This window comes from Mesitornis unicolor, unplaced genomic scaffold (genome assembly GCF_000695765.1).
Source record: "Mesitornis unicolor isolate BGI_N332 unplaced genomic scaffold, ASM69576v1 scaffold22128, whole genome shotgun sequence".
In the NCBI taxonomy this organism is placed as follows: Eukaryota; Metazoa; Chordata; class Aves; order Mesitornithiformes; family Mesitornithidae; genus Mesitornis; species Mesitornis unicolor.
In genome coordinates this window covers 68,816-90,106 of record NW_010201496.1, presented here as the reverse complement: position 1 = coordinate 90,106, position 21,291 = coordinate 68,816, and the positions used below count along the sequence as shown (strand labels likewise).

Here is a 21,291-nt window from a genome sequence, read left to right as displayed (position 1 = left end):
GATTCATCAGTAGGGTCATTCCTACAGAAATGTACCCATGAATAAATGTATCCTCCCACAGCAGAATTTACCAAGGAGAATGAGGGTGGAAATGCCACTTTCCACTGAAGTGCATCCCTTTGTGGTGGAGGAGTCGGCTTGATAGAAAAGGTTGCTATGGGTATCTGTCTGTAGTGGGGTAAACCAAGCCTTCTGTGGCTTGGATTATTCCTTCTTTCATTCCTCGCTAAGTGCAGTGTGGGTGGAGTACGGTCTGGTGGTTAAAGCACAGGCAAGGACTTAGTTTATTTGTGAAGCTTCTACCACTCACGAAGAAATGAGTAAAATTGAACCAAGAAATACAACATGCAAGCCAAGAAGGCTGGCATGATATTAAGAAAACTGGCATTTCTGTGTACTGGAATGAAAAATAGCAGGCTCCTGGATATGGCGAAGTGTAACAGTAGGTGCAAGTCCATCATTATGGGTGTCAGTGCCTTTCAAGAACCACTGACCAACTGTATTTATGTGTAATGATGTGAGAAGGGAAAATAAAATAAACACAGCTACAGTATAGCTACAACTGAACTTGACTGAACTATGGTCATACTGGCTAGATAGCTGGGCTGTCAGCTGGAGACCAAAACTCCTCTTAGATCTGTGATTATGATCCCCGTTGACTTTGGTGAAGATTTTAGGATCTTGGAGCAGAAGTTCTTGCAGTGAATTTATTAGGTTTAATTTAATCTGTCTTGAGCCTAAGCCACTGACTGTAAGTGGCTTATGGTACCATATTTTCCTCCTCCAGACTTCTAATGCCACAATAAGGATTTCCTAGACACTGTGGGGGAAGAATAGCCAGCTGGTAAGAAGAGCACCTTATGATTAAGAACTGTGGCCACCAGGAGTGTTTGAATTTAATTTCAACGTTACCTTGAACTGAATTGATTCTGCCTGTGCAAGTGTCATCACATAGAGGTGATTAAAAGTTTTCTGGTGCCTTCTGTACTGAGAGCAGAAGCCTGGAGGAAAGCATGGTGGCATATGGAGGTGGACAGCTGAATGAGATGTGTCATGTTACAAAACATGACTGGTTAGTATGCAGAGAAGGGGCATAAGCACAGAATTGACATCATCCATGTCTTGTTAAATGCGCAAGCCACAGTCCACATACAGGAAGATTAAAATCTCTCTAGATAGCGTCCTCTCTGTTTCATGATGTGTTTCAGTGTTCCCTCTTTCTTGCAGTTGCATGATACTTCGGTATAGAAGGTGGTAAGAACCCAGGGATCCCTTGCACTTTGGAGACAGCAGAGGGGAAGGGCACGCAAGGGCAAGAGATTTAACTGATATTCTGGGTTTCAGTTGGTTTAATGGTCTTGGTTAAGCTTGCTCTCTGAATTGGGGGTTATTGGTCACTGGGCTCTGAGCCAGATCATACATAGACTTCAGTTGTCACCAAAAGCTAGCTGGCAGGAGATTATATCTGACTCACTTCAGCAGAGCAGTAATCGTGCCCAGCCTGCTGCATCCTCAAGCATGTGCTGGCCAGGGAGGGCTCTCACCCCTGCTGTTAATCTCTGAATGATTCCTTAGACTGACTGCTAACAGCGGTTTGATACATGGGGCTTTGTGGCTGCCTTGCCTTTATTATGTCTTACTTCCAGGGATTTCAGCAGTGCCAGATCAGTTAAAGCCACTATGTTCCAATTAGCTCTGTCTGCTCTGGAGCAGATTTTGTGAGCTTTCCTTTGTGAGGTAGCTGTCACACAAGGCAGTCCCACCAACTAGACAATAACAGGGCTTAAAAGAAAATTAAGTCACTTAATGGTGGTGAAAGATTGACAGACTTCGTGAGTACCCTTCCCCAATCCATTCTTCTCTTGTTTTCCTATGGGAAAATTTCTGTTTTGTCTGTGGATCACAGTCCATGCCTAGCTTTCTGCTGGGATTCCCAGGGACTTTGGTTGCGTGAGTGACACCTTCTCTACCTCCCTGTGGCATAACATGCAGAGTTCATTTCATGATGGAGTGTTTCTCCTTACCTGGAAGGCTTTTTTATTTTCAGTGCTCAGGCCTATGTTAATTTTTGCATATATTTGCAGCACCCACAGTGCCTAGAGATGGCAGTGTTTTCAATGACTTAAAAGTCACCGTTTTTCTTGGCCTCTCCCTTATATTTTTTGGGTCAGCTTTGTTTCTTTTCGCTTGGTTCCAGCCTGGAATTGGCCATGGTTATATATCACAATCAAGATGTTAAGCCAAAATATATAGAGAATATTAATTAGCTCATTTGCCAATATAAATCATCCAGACGGGCTGTATGTTTTGCCAGACTCTATAGGCAGAGGTAATGTGCTGGCATTGCTCCTTTGTCTTGTCCCTAAGACACCAGACCCGTAACAGAGTTGCCACGCAGAACTGTAAGAGCTGCGTGATATTGCGTGGAGTTTAACATGCTGTGAGCCTTTCATCTGCCAATTGACTGGCTTCCCATTTTAGTACTTCAATGGGATGAGTGAATTTTTCAAATAAAATAAAGCTACCAGAAGATGAATGGGAGTCACCATCACAGTTCAGAGGAGTAGTTTCAGTATTTTGACTCTTGGCTGGGACTCGTTGCCTGTTGGGGAGGACAAGATGCACTGACAAGTCCATCTTCAGTTTTAATATCAGGAAAACACGCTCTGCTTTTAGTTCTTTTCAACCATAACTCGTGGTTGCAGGTGCCCTGTGGTATAAAGCTGTGCTGCAGTGTGAGGAGAAGGACGGTCCAGATGATAGGGCAGTAGCGTAGGTGACAGGACTGCTGAAATGAAGGCCCAGGTCCCCACAGCTTGCTTAGGTCCTTTGCTCTCACTGACCTTCATCCTCAGTGGAAGTTTAGCATCTAAATGCCCATTGATCTGGCCTGCAGTCTTTGCCACAGGCTGTTGGTATGACCTCAGACCTCTTTGCTCAATATTGTTTTCAGAACTGACTACTTACCTGAGGATTCTCAACATCTGAGCAACCAGCTGGAAACCCTCGAGTGGTCTAGGTTTTCAGGTAGAGACACTCAGCACTTTATGTATGGTGTCTTCATTTGGGCACCTGCAAGTTTGTATATACAAACTCTTAAGTCCTTCTGGACAATTTTCTATGGCTTAACTCTGCATCACTAATGTGCCACTACAGTAAGAATAAATCTGTTTGTGTTCATGAGGCATTCAGATACTGAGAATGCAAGAAGTGCTTCAGGTAAACAGGGAGAGCCTAGGAGGAGGGGGAGAGGAGTGCATCGTAAACTTGCAGGGACTGAATGAATCCATCATCTACTGCTTGGTTTGAGACTGTATTGTTTGGTTTGGGTTTTGTTTTGATTTTCCACAAACAAAAATGATATAAATGTCTGTTTGGTTCTAATATCTTGAGCTTGTTTCTATTTTCTCCATTTTATTTTTTGTGAAGAAAAATTCTTGCTTTCCAGCCAGCCCCCTGAGTAAATGAAGCATTAGCTGGTGAGCCAGTAAACTGCTGGTTGGATCTAAGGCATTAACTGGTTTTGCAGTACAACCCCAACATATCTATAGGTGACACTGAATGGGAAGATTGTACAAACAGTAATACATAGAAGTCTGGAAAAGCTATGATTGTTGTCAGGAAATGAAGGGACTGGAAACCCAGCAGTAGATGAAAAGATAACCTATCACATGGCCATCTGATGGGAGATGAACAGCAGAAGGCAGTGAAGTCAAGCAGTGCAGCATGGGGCAGTTTCTGGCAGTGTTATCAAGATTTCTCATCCCAGGACAGAGAAGGAATAGTCCTTCAAAATGTTCTGCTGAGAATGGATCCAACCTGCTGGCATTAAGTGTAAGTACTTTACTACTAGGTAAATGTAGATGAGTTTATGGAAATCTCAGTATAGAGCAACAGTAAATTGGGGACATTATTGAGACTGATTTTGATTAAAAGATTTAAGCATATTGTAAAGCTTAGTGTAAGATGACAGTAATTGGAACTGTAAATGTCAAAGAAGCAAAAGTTGCGTATAGTGGTTGGTACAAAAGAATGATTATTCCTGAATAGGGTATAATTTGCTGAAATGAAGGAGAAGTACTTTTAGACTGAACACAGTAAACCCCTTTATGACAGTGCAGTGTATCAGGTTATACAGGAATACAGTAGGTACATTGTACTGGAGGAATAGCACAAAACGTATCAGCAGAAGTATTTAAAATCTGCCTGGAACAACTGTTAGCAAGAAAGAGCCTTGCACAAGTTGAGGATGGCATTAGTTTAAGTTGGGGTGTTTCTGAGTCCTTTGATGTATTTTCAGCTTCCAGTGTGCACAGAGGCACAAAAGAAAGCTCTTTGCTTTATCTAGTGCTGCAGAGAGAAGTTCATAGCATGGGTAAGAGCCTCCACCCATTGAATAAGTTATTATCACTATGGTGGAGCAACGCAAAGCTGAGATAGTTTAAATGGGTCACCTGACATCCCCTTTCTGATGGATGCATCTTGGAGCAGCGCAGAATTGTTTGCCAGACCACCACTCCTTACTCCTGGAGCAGGGATGGGGCCAAGGAAAGGAGATGTCTGAAAGCTACAGCACGCTGCTAATTTCCTCCTATCCAAACCCTTGCAGTGAATCTCAAACCAGGCACAGCCTGAAGCAGCCTTGGATCATGCTCATATATTTCACAGGCAGGCTGCAGCAATATACTCAGCACTTGTTGCCAGCAAATCACTGAGCACTGCATCTGGAGCTTTAATTCAGAAGCAGATTGGAATGACTTTAATTAAAAGCAGGGCTGACTTTGTGATAGAATAACCCAGAACTGTGAATTGACAGCTATCAGTTGGTTTCATGCAGTCATACCAAAAGGCTGTAGCATGCCAGCTTTAGGAAGGAGGTGTTCTTCCCCACTAAATCAGTGTTTATTTACAGTATGTTTTTTAAAACCTGTATTATGTTATTCAGGTAGCACATTGCATTTTGGAACAAAATTCTCAGTGAAATTAGGTTTTTGTTTGGGTTTTTTTGTCTTGTTACATGACAATTTGGCTCATTGACACTTTCAAGAGGCTTAGATGAAAAGTGTTATAAGAGAATAAGACTGTTTTTACAGGTTTACACATAAGGCTTCTAATACTATCTGTGATTTTAATTAGTAAGTAAAAATCTTACCTCCATATTCCCCAGGCAATTTTGAAAACTTGAGTGCAGATTTGAGCCCAGAGAGCTATGGCATAGATGCATCCTGCATGGGCTGGAGAATACCTCTAAATGTAATTAGCAGCTGACAATTTGCGGTATATCCATTAATGGCCCAGCGGGTCATGTGCATTTGGAAGTTGATAAGGGATATATATTGTCACAAGATACAAAATACCACCACACTCTGCTCCATCAAAATTCCAAGCTGACATCCAGAAGCTTGCGACATGAAACCATTTCAGAAATCCATGTTAATTCCCTCTGACCTGGGGAAGGATGTGAATGGCTGAATTTGTCTGCAGTATTGATTGGAAATTATTAGAAAGATAATTACCAATTACAAATGTTAAAATGCTAATCATGCTAAAGATTTGGTAGGCATCCTTTTGTGCTGGAGGTTGTGCCTTCTAAAATGTGCCTGCTCTCTTGCATGACTGAGTGTGACCAGACACCTTGTGGGGCTAATAAAGGAAAATGCTATGATAAAGGAAAAAATGTAACTTAGTTTTTCACTAGAGCAGGCCCACATGATGGAAAATTCACTGGGATGTGCCTTCTGGAGAGTAAGAGCAGGAGTTTGCTCCAGGAATAACCACAGACATTAAATGTTCCTACTGGTTAGGAACATTGCCTTTTTTGTTTATTTATTTACTTTTTTTAATTATCTAAACAGAACATGCTTTTTCAGGAATGAAATTGAATGTTGGAAACGAACCATTTGGCTTGGGAATGATCAATTTGAACATGTGCCTCTCTGAGCTTTCATGGGTACTATGAGAGCTGGTGAGACTGCCTGTGACATTGGTAACATGACTGGCCACACATTCAGCCTTTAGAGCCAGTCGGCAACTTCTGAATTCTGGTGCAAAGAAGGTAGACTTACCTTGATGTTTTGGGGACAAAAATGTGCAGGTCTGTATGTGTGAGTAGGGCAGCCCTGGTTCTAGCTGTGTTTGTACAGCACCCAATGGCATAGTTCTCCCATCTCAACAGTTTCTAGTAAATTAAGCAGAAATTCACAAAATATTGCTGCTGTGATGAACCACGCTGATAAAATACAAGGAGATGTTGAGGGAAATGGGTTTGCTCTGCCTTAAGAAGATGAGGCTGGTGAGGGAATTGCATTGCTTGCTGTCTTCATCTGTCTAATGTGAGTGTGTAGAGAAGATGAAGCCAGCTTCATCTCAGAGGTGCATGTGGACAGGAACGGGCAGAAGTTGCAACAGGGGCAATTCTTATTGGACATAAGGAGAAATGTTGTCGCTGTGAAGGTGGTCAAACACTGGAACAGAGGTTGACAAAGTTTATGGGTAAATGTTGTATCCCTGGTAAATGTTCATACCTCAGCTGGAGAAGGGCCAGAACAACCTGACTGAATTGCCCCTGCTTTGGTGCTCGGACCAGAGGTCAACCCTAACATGCCTTGTGCAACGTTTCTGAGACTGCAGTGCCTGAAATGCAGAAGTCTGTGTCTGATACTGGTTCTAGCCTTTAATTTATCTAAGACTCCCAGAAAATGAAAGTTATATTCTCTTTGTCACATAGACTTTGAGTTTAGCATTGATTATAGAGTACTGTAATATCGTTAAATGGAAGCTGATACAGTGAAGTAGAAGCAGTAATCAGAACTGAAGGATTTTATTCTCAGCTTTTCAGTGAAGTGAATCTTGAGTTTCACGGAGCACAAATTCAGTCAAGACTGTCCTGATCAACATGTCTGTTTTACACCAGGATCAGTACAGGAGAGGAAGATCTGCCCTTATCTCAATTGATTTATTGATGCACAGGTGGGGGCCAGGACTCCTGCAAGTGTTAGGTAACTTTCATTAGAAATTTTCTTTGCTACAGTTTCAGCTTCACATCTTGTCCTGTCTGGGAGTTTCACAACCACCCAGAACATGTCACAATCCTCAAAACTGGTAGTTCTTTGGGCTAAAGGAAACTCAACTTTCTGCCTCTAAAGGCTCAGCACATCTGCTTTGAGGACCTGTTATCTCAGGATTTCACAAATCTTGAAAGTTTCTGTCTTACTTCATGCATTAAAGGTAACTGAATGGGTTTTAAACACAGAGAGAGAGAGAAAGAAATGGAAAAAGCCCTTTGAGATGAAACACCTCTTTTTCCAGGGAGCCACAAACTGAGAGTAAGGAGAACAGGAGAACTGCCAGTAGACATCCACATCACATCCTAATTGGAACAAAGTAAACCTCCCATATTCACATAGTTTTCATTTATCCAGGAAGGTTTGCAACCCAGTTGGCCAGCGGCAATTTTTGGAACATTGCAAGCAAATGTGGCTCAATCATTATAAGACAGTGAATGCCAAATCTGAGTTAAAGCCAGTTATTTGAGCAGGGATTATAGGCATTTTCCAATGATCACCACCGCAGAAATAAATAAATAGATGGCTTGCTATGTATATACTCAAAGGGAAATGCTGCCCAACATGCATAGCTCTTTGCTATTAACAGTAATGAGGACACAGCTGTCTGAGCCTGGAAGCCAGTATTTGCAGAGGATAATTCTCAAAGATTTTTCTTCTCCACTGGCTTGTGTCCACTAGCCATTCTTTGCTTACAAAAAAGCCCCAAAAGCCCTAACATTTATACAAGAATTACCTTGGCTTTGTGGCACTTTTGAGATTGTTTTAAAGCATGCGGACACATGGACAGATTAGAAACTCAGATGAAATATGAAAAACAATTTTCTCCCCTGATAAGCTCCCCAGTGCCTTTAGTGCCAAGTGTAACACTCACCTCGTAGTCAATCATGACAGCTCCTAGAGCAGCTGGCAGGGTTTGCTGCCATGGGCAGAGATCTGAAGTTCTCCCTTCCCTCAAACTCCCACTGCCTGCAGAGCATGGGACTGTGCCTGGGCAGACAAGCGATGTGAGTGTTGACTCAAGTGCAATTGGTCAGATCTACAGAGCCTCTGAGGCACACATAAAACCACCTCACTGTTCAGACACGCATTCTGCAAGTGCTGTTGGAACAGCCAGGCTCCTTTTTGTCAGCTGGGTTCAGGGAATAAGGTGTTAGATTCCTAGAGGAAGACAAAGTGCTGTATCCTCCATTGCATGTGTGTTTGACTCATGCACTTCAAGTGACGTGTGGCACTCTACAGCCACACCACCTCCGGCTGGAGCCTCCTTGCACGCTCAAGTCAAGCAGCTTGGAATCCAGTCCATTCCTGAATGAGACGCTGGTGATGATCACTGAAGCTTTGTGAGAGATTAATGATTAATCTTATATTACTATTCCAATTCCCCATAATGGAAATCCCTTGTTTACATACATGCCTAGGGTCCCCTGTTTTAATATGTATTAAAAATTTCAAGTTATCCTTTAAGAGTGACTAGAGCATCCATATCGAATTGTCTCTAGGGGTATGTACATATTGCACACCTAGAATCTCTCTTGCGTTTTCAGGTCTCCAGTACTTCACTCCCATGGTTGTTTGCACAACATGCTTGAGCGAAGTTGAAAGCTTTTGTCGTGTCGCACATCCGAAGTGGCTGCATTTTAATGGAAGAAGCAACTCTTCCAATAAAACTCTCTGTCATATCCTGCAGGTGGATATTTGCATCCCTTTGTTTTCATTGCGGCTTTAATTTCTGGATCCATTTGGATCAATTTCTTCTGCTGTATTAAAAGTAGGGCTGTTCTCCTCTTTACTAGTTATTGTGGTCTATTCGCAGTCTCAGACCTCTTCAGCCTGCCAAAACACTTGGAAAAGGAGCTCTTAATGACTCAGTTAAAATGTACGGTCAAGAAGTTCACTTATTAGAGGAAATGTAAACTGACCACCAATTGGCTAAACCAGCTGGCTGGACTATTTGTGCTAGTGATTTCTCAAAGCTCCCTGGGGAGCGAAAGTGGGAACAGCAGTTCTCTTCTTTTAGTTCCCTCATGCTCTGTACCCTAACAGAAAAGCCTTTGAAATAATTCATTGGAGGAGAAGCCAACAGGATTTCACAGACAAGTTTAAAAGCTTTATAAATAGTGCCTTAAACTCCTACATTTTTAATATATTCCATCTTACAGGATCCTTTTAAACTATCCCATAGAATTGTAGAGAAAATATATAATTCAGTCATAGAAACTTCACTTTTTTAGTGTTAATGTTTCTTCTTCTGTGACATTTTATAAGCCTTCTCTAGACATTCTTGCATGAGACTTTGATATCATGCAGCAAAGGAAGGGCTGTGAGGACCTTTTGCTAGGAATATGTTTTAATTTCTTAGTGTGCATTTCCTGGCATTTCCAATTGCACATCTTTTTCATTTCCATTGCAACAGAAAGTGTCACATAACCTCCCAGCAGCTGGGAGTGTTCTCAGTAAGTGCTCACTGGCTCCTCTCACCACCCCATCATCAGCTCTCGGTGTAGCATGTGATCATACAAAATAATGAATTTTCAGAAATGGGTAGTACCACGGTAATGCTCCCTTTATTTAGCTGAAAACTATGTTACCTGCTGATGAAGATGAAACCACATTGAGCAGCAACTGCTTGGTAGCTCCAAATTTGGCAGGTTCAGCGTCATCAGTGGGATCCTAACACATCTCTGCCCCACTCCAGCAGGATACTTGGGTCACTCTTGTTTGGCTGTACCAAAGCTACTTGGAATAGGATAAGTGTAGCAGGGAAACAACTGAGATTCCCAAATCAGATCCACTGACCATGGATTTCATAAGTTGAGCAGAACCTGTAACAGGAAATTATGAATCTAGAGAGTACAGCTATGCTCCAGTCCATGGAGTTTCAATGTTTTGATCAGTAGTCCGTCTCATTTCTGATCCCAGCATTAACATGCAGACTGGGCATTTGTACACAGGCTCTCATGGGACACTGGGAGTAGTGCATACAACCTGTGGATCACACTTGTGCATGATCTCGTACCAACAGGGAGCCCTGGGAATCGAAGGGAGTGGGGAGCTGTGGTCATGCAGGTGATGCCAAATGTATGAACTGTGCTCAGATCTGCTCTGAGCAGAAGGGGAAGAGGCTGGTGCCCCTTTCGTCCCCTTGCTATAGAATTACCTGCAGGGCTGTCCTATGAATCAGTCATGAAAGCAGGAGAGCAAAGCCCTTTCACAGTTTAGCTGTTGTTTATCATCTCTGAGTAATGTTAAAAGTGTGATAGCTAAGGAGAGGCTTCGGTAGCTGGCAGGAGATCTAGAACCTGTGACCCATGTTGAGCAACTACAAATTCATGCCTCACACTACTTAGCATCCACTTCCAGGCTGACCATCTATGTGAAAAAAAACCACTTTAATCCTTGTTTAGCAATCAACCAATAACATAATGCGCATGGGATGTAGATAGAAAATAAATTCGCCAATCAACAGCCAGTCCTCAGACACTGAAATATGCAATTAAACAGGTGTTTAGGGAGTTGATCTTGGATTGTGCCCAAGCTCAGCAGTGTCAGTCGTCCTTGGGAAAAAACACTGACCCCACACAGCAGCAGTTTGAATTTGGCTTCAGTCTGCACTTCAGGAATGCGGCATTGTTATTTCTCCCCTTTTCTTATCAAATGTAATTATCTTGAGAAAAAAAAGTTTTGAGAAAACATGTGATTTCACTGTGTAAAAATCTACTACTGAGGAAATTATTTCTCAATGTCCAAATAAGGAGTGGGGGAGAAGTTTGGAGAAAGTGCTCTGTTCCAAGTAATCTTGGAACTGATACTCATGTTACTGAGCTCGGATGTTTAGTCCTGGCCTGCAATTATTCCTGTAAAAACCAGACATCCAATCTTGGTATTATTTTAAAATGGAGCCCTGAGGGTTATAAATGACTGAACGAGCTTCAGTGTTTGAGCAGACAGAGATTCTGGAACAAACTCGCAGCCTCGAGCCTCTCTGCAAGAAATTTGTATCTTAAGAGCAGGGGGAGCTCCTGGGGTCGTGATGGCACAACAGCAGGACTGAAATATGAATAGAACAAAATAAGTAAGGCCCCAAAAATCACCCACACCTCCTAGTAGAAGGGAGATGAAGACTTTCCACGGCAAACTTTTTTCACTCTGCGAGACCTGTGCTCTTACAACTGTCGAATCAATCTTCAGCCTTGCTGCGTTGAACCCCGTGGTGTTAATGGCTCTCAAATAATCATAATGGCAAAACCATACCCACTTTTGTCAATGGTTGGCCAAAAGAAGGAAACACAGCCATAGCTACTACTGTGACCCTCAGAATTTTGTGGCATGATTATCAGAATTCATTACTTAAGAAAGGAAGTCATGCATGCTAAATATGTTCCAAATAGAACAAAATGTAACAGTCCATCTGCAGAGTAGTGCACGTTGCCAAAAGCATATCGTCTTGGAAATCCGCTGTCCACATTGGCTTCCCTCTTCAATACAGAGTCCAAGCAAAGTTTCTCTCCTAATGGCCAAAGTCTCCAAGAATGTGGTTCTAGCTCAGAGATGATAAGTCCACGTCCTTCCATGATAGGTCCCTGCTAGGGGTGGTTTTTGTCCTGCCAACCAACAGGGAAAGGAGCTGTCAAGCTCCTTTCATCCTCCTGACATGTTTCTGACATCCTGAATGGTCACAGCACCCTGAGCATGGACCATGCCTGTGGAGGGATAAGAGCAGTGATGGATCCCAACTCTTTCAGCACCAGCGGATGAACTTAACAAGGCAGTGGTCTCCCTTGTTCCTGTAGTAGCAGATGCAAATCATCTCCTTGGGATGGAGCTTCTTTGGTCAGCTTTCCACATGCATTTACCCTGCGATGTGGTATGTAATCACATGTTCACAAATACCAAAATGAAACTCAGTATATTTCTTTAACTTTTTCTTTTCTTTTAAAAGTAGCTTTTTGTCAAGAAAGCATCTTCCTGACAGTATCTGATATTGTCTCTGAACTAATCACCTGATCTTAAGGACTCTGTTTCCTTCTGTACTCTTTAATGCACAAAGTCCTGTTTTTTGGAGCAGAAGAAAGGCAAACAGTGTATTTGCTCACAGTATCTGAACCTCACTTTCCAGTGTGCAGGTGCTCCCTGTTCCTAAGCACCTCTGCTCCTTCTCCTCTTGTCTGATAGCTTTCTCTCCTGGCTTTCCACCTCTTAAAGTCACTTATCTTGCCAAATGATCTCCTACTTCCTGCATGTCCACTTCCCCTTACCTGCGTTTTAGTCCTCTCCAGACTCTTTGATTCAACAGATTATCTGTGGTAATAATTTAGATTCTTCCTCTTTATCTTGCTTCATGCTTCATAAAGATGCAGTCATTATGTGTGTCCTGAAAGGAACATGCCCAGCATCTTTAGGGTGATGACTCAACATCTACTACCTTAAGAATGTTAACAACATTTTCTAAGTTTTCTGTATTTTTTCTGCAGTTACTGCGAGCATTAGAGGTATAATATCTCTCACTAAAAATGGAATTTATTGATAAAAGTACAAAATAAAAAATGAAAAATTGCACAAACTACATTTAAGTCTTTGCAGAGGAGAAGTAACTTGGAAGAACATTACAAATTCCTATTTCCATTTTCAGTAGTTTCACTGGCCAAGATAGATCTCCTAATGAAATGAACAACGTGTAAGGTAAATAAAAAATCTCTAATGTGATGGTTATGGATACAGATAAAACTCACTAAATGTTGAATGATGTTAAATCATTCAATGAAGACTGTAAAACACCTCTATGACCACATAATCTGTCTTTCTTTGTGACACAGGCCACAGAATCTTACCCAGAAACTGGTCTTACAAGCAGATAGTTATTTGCTACAGCATATTTCAAAGAAGAAATACTGCTCAGGTGACAGGCCTCAAAGTAATGGAACATCTACCATGTGCTTTATTAAGTTTTTCAGATGGTTAATCAGCAGTACTACCAAAGTTTGTGCATTGTTTTTATTTTGAATTTGTCTTGTAAACACTGAATTTCATCCCATTGTCTTTTGCTAGCTTTAGTGACCATCTCCAGCTAAAAACTTTATTTCCATGAAAATGTTTATGTATCACTGGCAAATATACCTTGAATCTTTTCTTAAATAGATTATTAAATGGAGCATTATCTTGCTCTGGGACAAATTTTCCTGACTTGGAATTATTCTTTGGAAATTTCCTGATCTTTTTGCTATATCACTTTTTGAAGAGTTGACGCTAGAAATGTATTTCAGTAATTATTTTACTAATGCAATATACAGTTGTAAGAACAATTTCCTGTATGTTCTCAGTCTTCTTATATTTATGCTTGTCCTTTCATCACTGCTGTGTCAGGAAAAGTTAGTGCTCAAGTGATTATCTTTAATAACCCCAGAGTTATTTTCATGACCAACATTTTTATCTCTTGATATGTGACTTTTGTATTTTTCTACATTGAAATGCACTTTCAAATGTGCCCACCATACCTAGCAAATTACTTTTATATAACAGTTCTTTTCATGTTTTACTTCTTAACTCCGTCACCTTGTGATCCTCTGCATTTTATCCCAAATGTGGAAAACAGGGGACCAAAACCAGATCCTCAGGATCCTGTAGACATTTTCAGCATGATTCCACATTTATGATTCTCTCTTGAGATTTCTTGTCTCCTCATTTTATCCCCCTTCATTTGAGCAGTATTACATACGTCTGGTCTTAATTCAACGGATTAGAATATTGTTTTTCTTTTCATGCCGTGATTTCTTGCGATATTGTTGATACAAATGAGAGCCACATTCTTTGTGGATGTAAAACAATATAAAAGAACACTACATCTTCTGTTAATTAGCCTCCTTGGTGAGTTGTGGTGTGTGCTGCAGTTTGACATCTACGTTTTCTCTCTGACTATATTAATATGCTGATCCGTATTTCTTTGTATGCATGGCTTTTAAATTATTTCATTTTTTTAAAAATTATGAGCAATGAATTTAAAATGTCATTCATTGTTCTATGATGTGGCTAAATTCTAAAGAATCCATGAAGATTACTGCTAGCTTTCACAGATAATAAAACACAAAGCCAGTAATTTGCATGCTAAACATAATTAGTTCATTTATTTATTTTGACATTGTAAATGATATCTATCCAGTCACCAGGCATCCTGCCATCCATTAAAAATACAATCTTTACCAACAAAAACAAAACATCAGCACATTGCATCCCACAAAAGGCAGCCAGTCAGCCAGAAATATAAAAAACCACTTTCTCCACCCTTCCAATCCCCAAATGAAACCCCAGCCACCTCACCTCTGTCAAAATGTCAAGTAAACAGAACATCACACCCCAGGGTTGCTTGACCAAATCACTACAGACAGTAGTAGTAGTTTTTAAGGCAGATACACCAAGCTAAAAGAGAGAGATATGGTTAATTTTTGGATTATTCAGGCTCAGGCTCTCACAGCACGGGTTTCCTCACAAATGTATATGGAGATGCCTCCTACCTATTCTCCCAGTCAGTCAGTAAACTGAAGACCTTTAAAACTCCTGGCTTTGAGCCATGAGGCTCCGTGTTCATTCTAGGTGGTATTTCTCAGGAGGCAGAGAGCAGTGGTCTGGATGGGCTCTGTGGTTGCTTTCAGTACTCAGCTGGGAAGTAACAAAGTGAATCATTCCCCTTCAGGTCAAACCGTAATTTCAGTCTGGACTTCTGCCTGAAATTCTGCCCTTGGAGATAGCTGTGGGAGCAGTAATGTGAACGCAACAACTGGAAGGATGGATGGGAGAATACAGATGACTGCTAATTTGATAGCACACAGCAGTATAATCAAGGGCTGAGACACCCTTTGAGATTCAGTGATTCATTAGGGTAGGGCGCAAACACTGTGAGTACATAGAAGATATTAGTTTAGCTGAAAGAGGCTTTGATGCCCCTGAGGTCTCCTAGTAGAACATAATGCTTTCAGAATGATGGTTAATCTTCTGCTTTAGATCTCATTAGCCAATGTAGAGGCTGCAGACAATTTCTGAAAATGTTATATCTTTAAGTCAGGTTGTATTGGGCTATGTGAAGGACAACAGGTCAGAAACATCTGTGATGTGTTCTTGTGTCTTGTTGAGTCCTCACAGGCTAGTCCTTTAAATTCTTGGTCTTGAATTTCCCAGTTAAAATCCAGGGGCAATAGTATTTATCATCAAGTGGAACATTGCAGGGTTTCATAGTACAGTTTGATCTGTATTAGGATTGGAAGGCTTCAAATAAAAATGGACTAATGGTGACCTGGCTCTGTATATAAGAGGGCAGGTCCTGCCCTGAATAGTTTTAGGTGCTAAACAGTGAGGGAGGCTGGGCTATGATAGAGATTTTGTTCAAATAGGATGCGGGGCATTGGAAGGTGAAGAGCAAGGATGAGTTCCCACAGGCTCAATTCTCAGCACAGGAGCTACAGTCTGGTCACTGCTGCTGGGCCAGTTCCTTGTCCTGCACAGTAACTACAAGGGACCTTCATCTGCTTTCTCTGAGGACAGATCTAATTAATATTTGCCTCCTATTCACCTTATGGCAACTCTTTTTGTAGCCACATAATGAGTAATCTAGCCAAAATCACAGAAGAGGTGTCCGATAAAGCCTAGACTTGCTCTTGGGATGCAGGTGATGTTTTCTAAAGGATTTTGGCAATGAAAGGAACTAAAAGCAAGTTTGGTATAACGAAATAATCCTTGGATATCAGTGATGAATGACATCTGATGCTTTCATGGTACTGATGCAAAAATCATCAAGTATCACAGTCTATTAACACATTGAATGGGAGGCAGTGGGGTTTCTAGGGTTTCTTGCTATCTTGCTTCACTTTAGTAACTCTTCTGCTCTCAAGCTGATTAGACTTTACCAGGACTCAGACAAGCCAGTGCAGTGTTTCTTTACATGATGAAGACTGCAGCATGAGTTGCTAAGGCAGAGGCACTCTTCCAGGCTCCAGAGAACTGCATCCAGGGACTTCTTAGCCACGTGCACTATCTTTGTATTTTTATTCTATGAATTCATCTTATCTGTTTTGAACCTACAAAACTGTTGACAAGGCAGTATCATGTACAGTTAGGATCACAGTTTTACTCTAGCATGGCTCAGGAACTCTTACGAGGGCAGAGGTGGCACAAATGAGTTTTGAAGTTATGTTTCCGGGGTATGAGCACGCCTAAGATTTATATTTGACTGGGACAGAAATAATAAGCATTGCAACCAGAATAAGAAATTATTTACACATTATTGAATAGCTGTCAGGTTGTTTCCACTTGCAATTTTCCACTAAACCAAAGTGCTCTGAGATTGTTTTGATATAGTTTCTATGTTGGCACTTAAGTATAGTGAATCCATTATAGGCAATATCTCAAAGTTTTATGGCTAGTTTTCTCCCCAGTGGAAATAGGTTGTTTGGGGTTTTTCCCTTGCTAGCAGTAAAGCTGTTTATACCTCTTGGCTGCATAAAACTTCATTAGTGAAGTCAGTGAGGCATTATTCAGTGTAAAATGTGGGCAGTCAAGGTGTTTTGCATAGACAACTCAAAGTTGATCAGGTTTTCTAAGGACAGCAGAAACTTCACAGGTAGCATCCATTGTAAAGAATTTGGGTTCAAATGGAAATATGCCTCCAATACCACCAGCAAAGGTGAAGACTAGGAGAAACCTGCTTGGTAAATAGCAAAGAGAAGAGGATCAGCATCTTACTGTTCTTGAGTGATTGTTCTGCTGCTCATGCAACTGCTGCAGAGATGACTCTGAAACAGGTCTGATCCCGTAGCCACCCATTGTTTTGGTGAAGGATGCAGTTGTCCCCCTGCAAGAAAGGTGGACCACAGAAGAGTGGAGGAGCTGTAGTTTTCAAACAGCATTGCTACCATACATGGTGGGAAGACTCTGACCCTCATTTTGTCTCCACTGTGCTTCACCTATTAATATTACTGAAAGCAGGGAGCATGGAAAATGAAAATCTCCTTTTAAAGCTCAGAGTAGGCTAGAAACAGCAGAATTGGCCAGATCCCAAGGTTCAGCTCCTAAAACACTAATAAAACATGACAAATAGAAAGTTTTTTCATTTAGAAAACATTAATTCTTATTAAATTTATGGTTAGATAAAATATATTTTTGAATACTAGCAATTATGTGTGATATGCTGTATGAAGGGAATAACCAGAATTTTTAGCCCAATCGCAGAAGCATGAACTGAACAACATATCTATGTACCCATAGCATAGAATCATAGAATAGTTTGGGTTGGAAGGGATCTTGAAAAACCATGTACTTCACCCCCCTTGCAATAAGCAGTGGCATCTTCAACTCGATCAGGTTACTCAGAGCCCCAACAACCTGACCTTGAATGTTTCCAGTGACGGGACATCTGTCAACCTCTCTGGGGAAGCTGTGCCAGTTTCACCATCCTCACTGTAAAAAAATTTCTTTCTTCTATCTAGTCTAAATCTGCTCTCTTTCAGTTTAAAACCATTCCCCCTTGTCCTATTGCAACAGTCCTTACTAAAAAGTTTGTCCCCATCTTTCTTATAAGCCTCCTTTAAGTGTTGAAAGGCCTCAATAAGGTGTCCTCAGAGCTTTCTCTTCTCCAGGCTGAACAACCCCAACTCTCTCAGTCTTTCTTCACAGAAAAGACATTTCCTATATAGTCTAGACTTGTTATCTTACTTCCTCCACCATTTTGCCAACTTTGAGAACTGATTTCCATCAGAGTTAATTACCTCTAATTGTGCCACTCTTGTTATCTTACCAGCTTTGACTCACCATAAATTGCTCTGCTACAGATGTTGGCAAGATAAGAACTCTAGACTCTCTCCATGTATATGATATATATGTATTTATTTATATAGCCAAACATGTTAGATATGCTGCTGCAGAAGATTGGATCAGTTATTTCATAACTGCTGGGATTTTACAGGCTGTGCTGGGTGCCCCAGAGGCAGATACTGAGACATAATTCCTGCCCTCTGCTGCCTGCTCCAGCCCAGTGCATGTGCAAGAGACTTCCAGTCCTGATCCAACAAAGTCTGGGTTAATAAGAATCAGGGAGGGATCAAGGGAGTAGCATTGTTCAAATGACACAGTACTTCAGCAAAGGCCAGCGCACAGTATGCTGAAATAAAAAATAGTTTAGGTATCAATAAATAAAACATAGAAATCTGAGTTGGCTGAAGAAATGACACAATTTATCTTTTGATATTTCCATTTCTGACTTTTAGAGGCAAATCTGACGCCAGAAACATCAGGGAAGAGATTAAGCAAGGAGGAATTCAAACTGAACTTATGACTCTGGAAGGCATTTTTAATCAGTCAGGTTCCAGTGTCCTGGCTTATATAAATGTAGGAATGCTATTCACCTCCTATACAAAAAAAAATAGTCCACAACAAAAATACCCTAAAGGGTTGTAATAAAAAGTCAAATACATTAAAAACAATACAGATGGTAAAAAAAAATAAAAAGAAAATGGTTTTATTGTCAGGAAATTGATTCCAGGGAAGTATACATTTTTTTTTGTCAGGTAAAGGTTGATTTTGGTTGAACCTCCTGTCAGAAAAATTACAGTGAGATAATCTGCACTGGTAGGAGTAGGAAATAATCCTTTTTAGATGTCTGAGTTGTGTTTGTACATCTCTTGAACTCTCGTTCATGTCTTATCCACAGTGGGGTCCCTTGCAGCAGCCTTTCCCTAGGGCTGAACACTGCCCTGTAGCATGCAAATCCCAGCTCAGTGACAAAGCAAATGTGAAAGTAATTAAAAGCTCCAAGTAATATCGTCCCTTTCTTGAGGAGCTCAGAGAAACACTGAGTTATCTGCAAAAGAGAGAGATTTATTATTATGAATTTTACTTCAGGTTATGGTCAATCGCTCTCTACCACCACACTTCAGTTCCCCACACCCACCCACTGTACACTTTGCGAGTCCCCATACAGTGTAAAAAGCCTTTTATTGTTGTTATTTATAATATTTTCTTGCTGTATTTCTGTGTTGCAGATGTGGACGAATGCGCTTCAGATTCTCACCAGTGTAACCCCACCCAGATCTGCATAAACACTGAGGGGGGCTATACCTGTTCCTGCACTGAAGGCTACTGGCTGTTAGAAGGCCAGTGTTTAGGTAAAAACCTCGTGTGATGTGAGATTTATGCCCCTGTGTGTGTGTGTATCTGTGAATAGCTGAAATAATGTCACTGAGCACTTGGTTAAACCTTCGGCTACGTGCAAACTCATGTCTTTCATCTTCGTAAGTAAGTGCCAACAGTGTGCTTGGCAGAGAGACTCCCTCACAGAACAAAATTGTAGATGTAAATGCCATATGGCTAGCATGCATCCATGTTACACATGGGATTTTCATATTGCCAGAAAGATCTGTTCCCAAACAGACCTGTCCTTTCCATGCTGTGACAGTCTCAACACGAAGGGATCAGTATTCGATACCAAGAAACAGGCCAGTAAATCTCTAGATTCAACCAATCCTTTTGCTTGGGGATGAGAAAAAAATTACTTCTGAACTGGGTGCCATTTCAGTAGCTTCCGGGCAGTTTTATTTTGATTTTTATTATTTTCCTTGCAGCAATGTCCTGTTCATCCTTTTAGCTCAACCTCATTGTGGAAACATCCCTCACCAAACAGCACAGGAAAACCTTCCAGCTCCTCTCTCCCCTAGCCCATTCCCCTCACTTGACATGCCCATGGGACGATGAAGTAGATGCTAATTTTAGGTACACACACAGGACCTAGGAGATAGGATACAACTTTCTTTCTTTTTAAGTTTGCCCATTATTCCCCCCTGCCTCGGCACAGGCTGTTTGCCTGCCAGCTCTGTGGAGCTGGACCGTCCCATCACAACACCTCTGCTGGAAGGAGATCAGGCTTTCCCTGCCCATTCATCCCAGGAGCCGCTCCAGTTATTTTCCAACTTTCTCCTCCCAAGTACCAGTTCCAGTGAAGGGCTGACTTGCAGCTGCTTTTCTAACTTCTGCAAACAGCAGCTGTGCACCTCATCTGGCAGGGACAGAGCTGAGCCTCCACAGTCATAACTGTTTTGGGGAGTCACTGTCTTGCAGTTCCCCTATGGAGTCTCCAAGCCCCCTGCCCCTTAATCTCTAATAATTCCTCTTCTCTTGGGGGAAAAAAAGTTTGTGCCAGGGCTTGTGCAAGTGTGTATGATGGAGTGGGGATAAGAGAAGGCAGGGAGGGGGATTCTGCTCTGAATCACCTGTTTTGTTATCCATTCTCTCAGTTACAGCCCAAACTACAGGGCTGTGTGCAGCATTCAGGATTTGGGCACAGATCTAAAGTACTTTACTGTATGATGGATATACCAGAGAACTGAAGTGGCTGCATTGCTGAACTGATTCGAGGATCTGCTTATACCATTTCAAATAGGCAATAACATCCCAGTGTTGCCACTTTAAGTAATCATGGAGTGGACTGTTACAAGGCAATGCAAACAGCTAAAAGCAAATTGCACTTAGAGTCACTATATTTTTCCTTAAGTGTCAAAAAAGTCTCAGTTTTCCATACTTTGCACTGGCCTTGGAGAAGTGATTGTTGCTGGCATAAATCAGTAAAAGCCCATTTAATACCATCAGAGGGCTGGGTTGGGTTTTAGAGACAGGATTTTATGGTGCACTGTTAGTAAACCACAGTTACAAACAGCTACACTTCTATATATTGTATTGTACGGGAGAAGTCAGTACAGCAGCATCCACATCATCCACCTTATCCTCAAAATGTTGCACTCTTCAGATAACGGTCCTGCAAAAAACAACCCAAACATGTTTTTAAAGTAATGCATTGTGTCAGTGAAACAAGGTATTAATTTACTTAAAACTCGTCGGTTTTTGCAGGATTTGGGCCAAGTCTACTGCTGGCCCTTGAGTTATCTTGCTCTTTAGAACGCAGTGGGAAATAAAAGCCAGCAAGAGTAAAACTGAATGTCAGTGTCCTTGTTATGCTACACAAAGAGAGTATTTTCAAGACTTCTGACTTTTTCAGAATGGTTTCCTGAGACTTTCCATGGCCAAACTGCCCCAGAGACGCCAACAACATAAACCTGAATTGCAGGATGTGGCTACTCATACAACGGATTCACAACATTGTTGTTTTAATGGTATTACCACATCATGCAAATGTTTGAGTCGTTCAAGAATTCAGTTTCCCAACACAGTCTTCATATTTAACACTAAACCAGGA

At 41.4% G+C, this 21,291-nt stretch overlaps 1 protein-coding gene across 2 annotated transcripts in view; it reads left to right on the top strand.

The window, feature by feature from the left end:
• Positions 1 to 21,291, top strand: part of FBLN5 (fibulin 5) — a 45,703-nt gene that overhangs the window by 12,954 nt on the left and 11,458 nt on the right. For both annotated transcript variants that reach the window (XM_010190115.1, XM_010190116.1), the window contains one exon: positions 19,088 to 19,210. In XM_010190115.1, the coding sequence (XP_010188417.1) occupies positions 19,088 to 19,210 (123 nt within the window). The remainder of the gene's footprint in view (positions 1 to 19,087; positions 19,211 to 21,291) is intronic.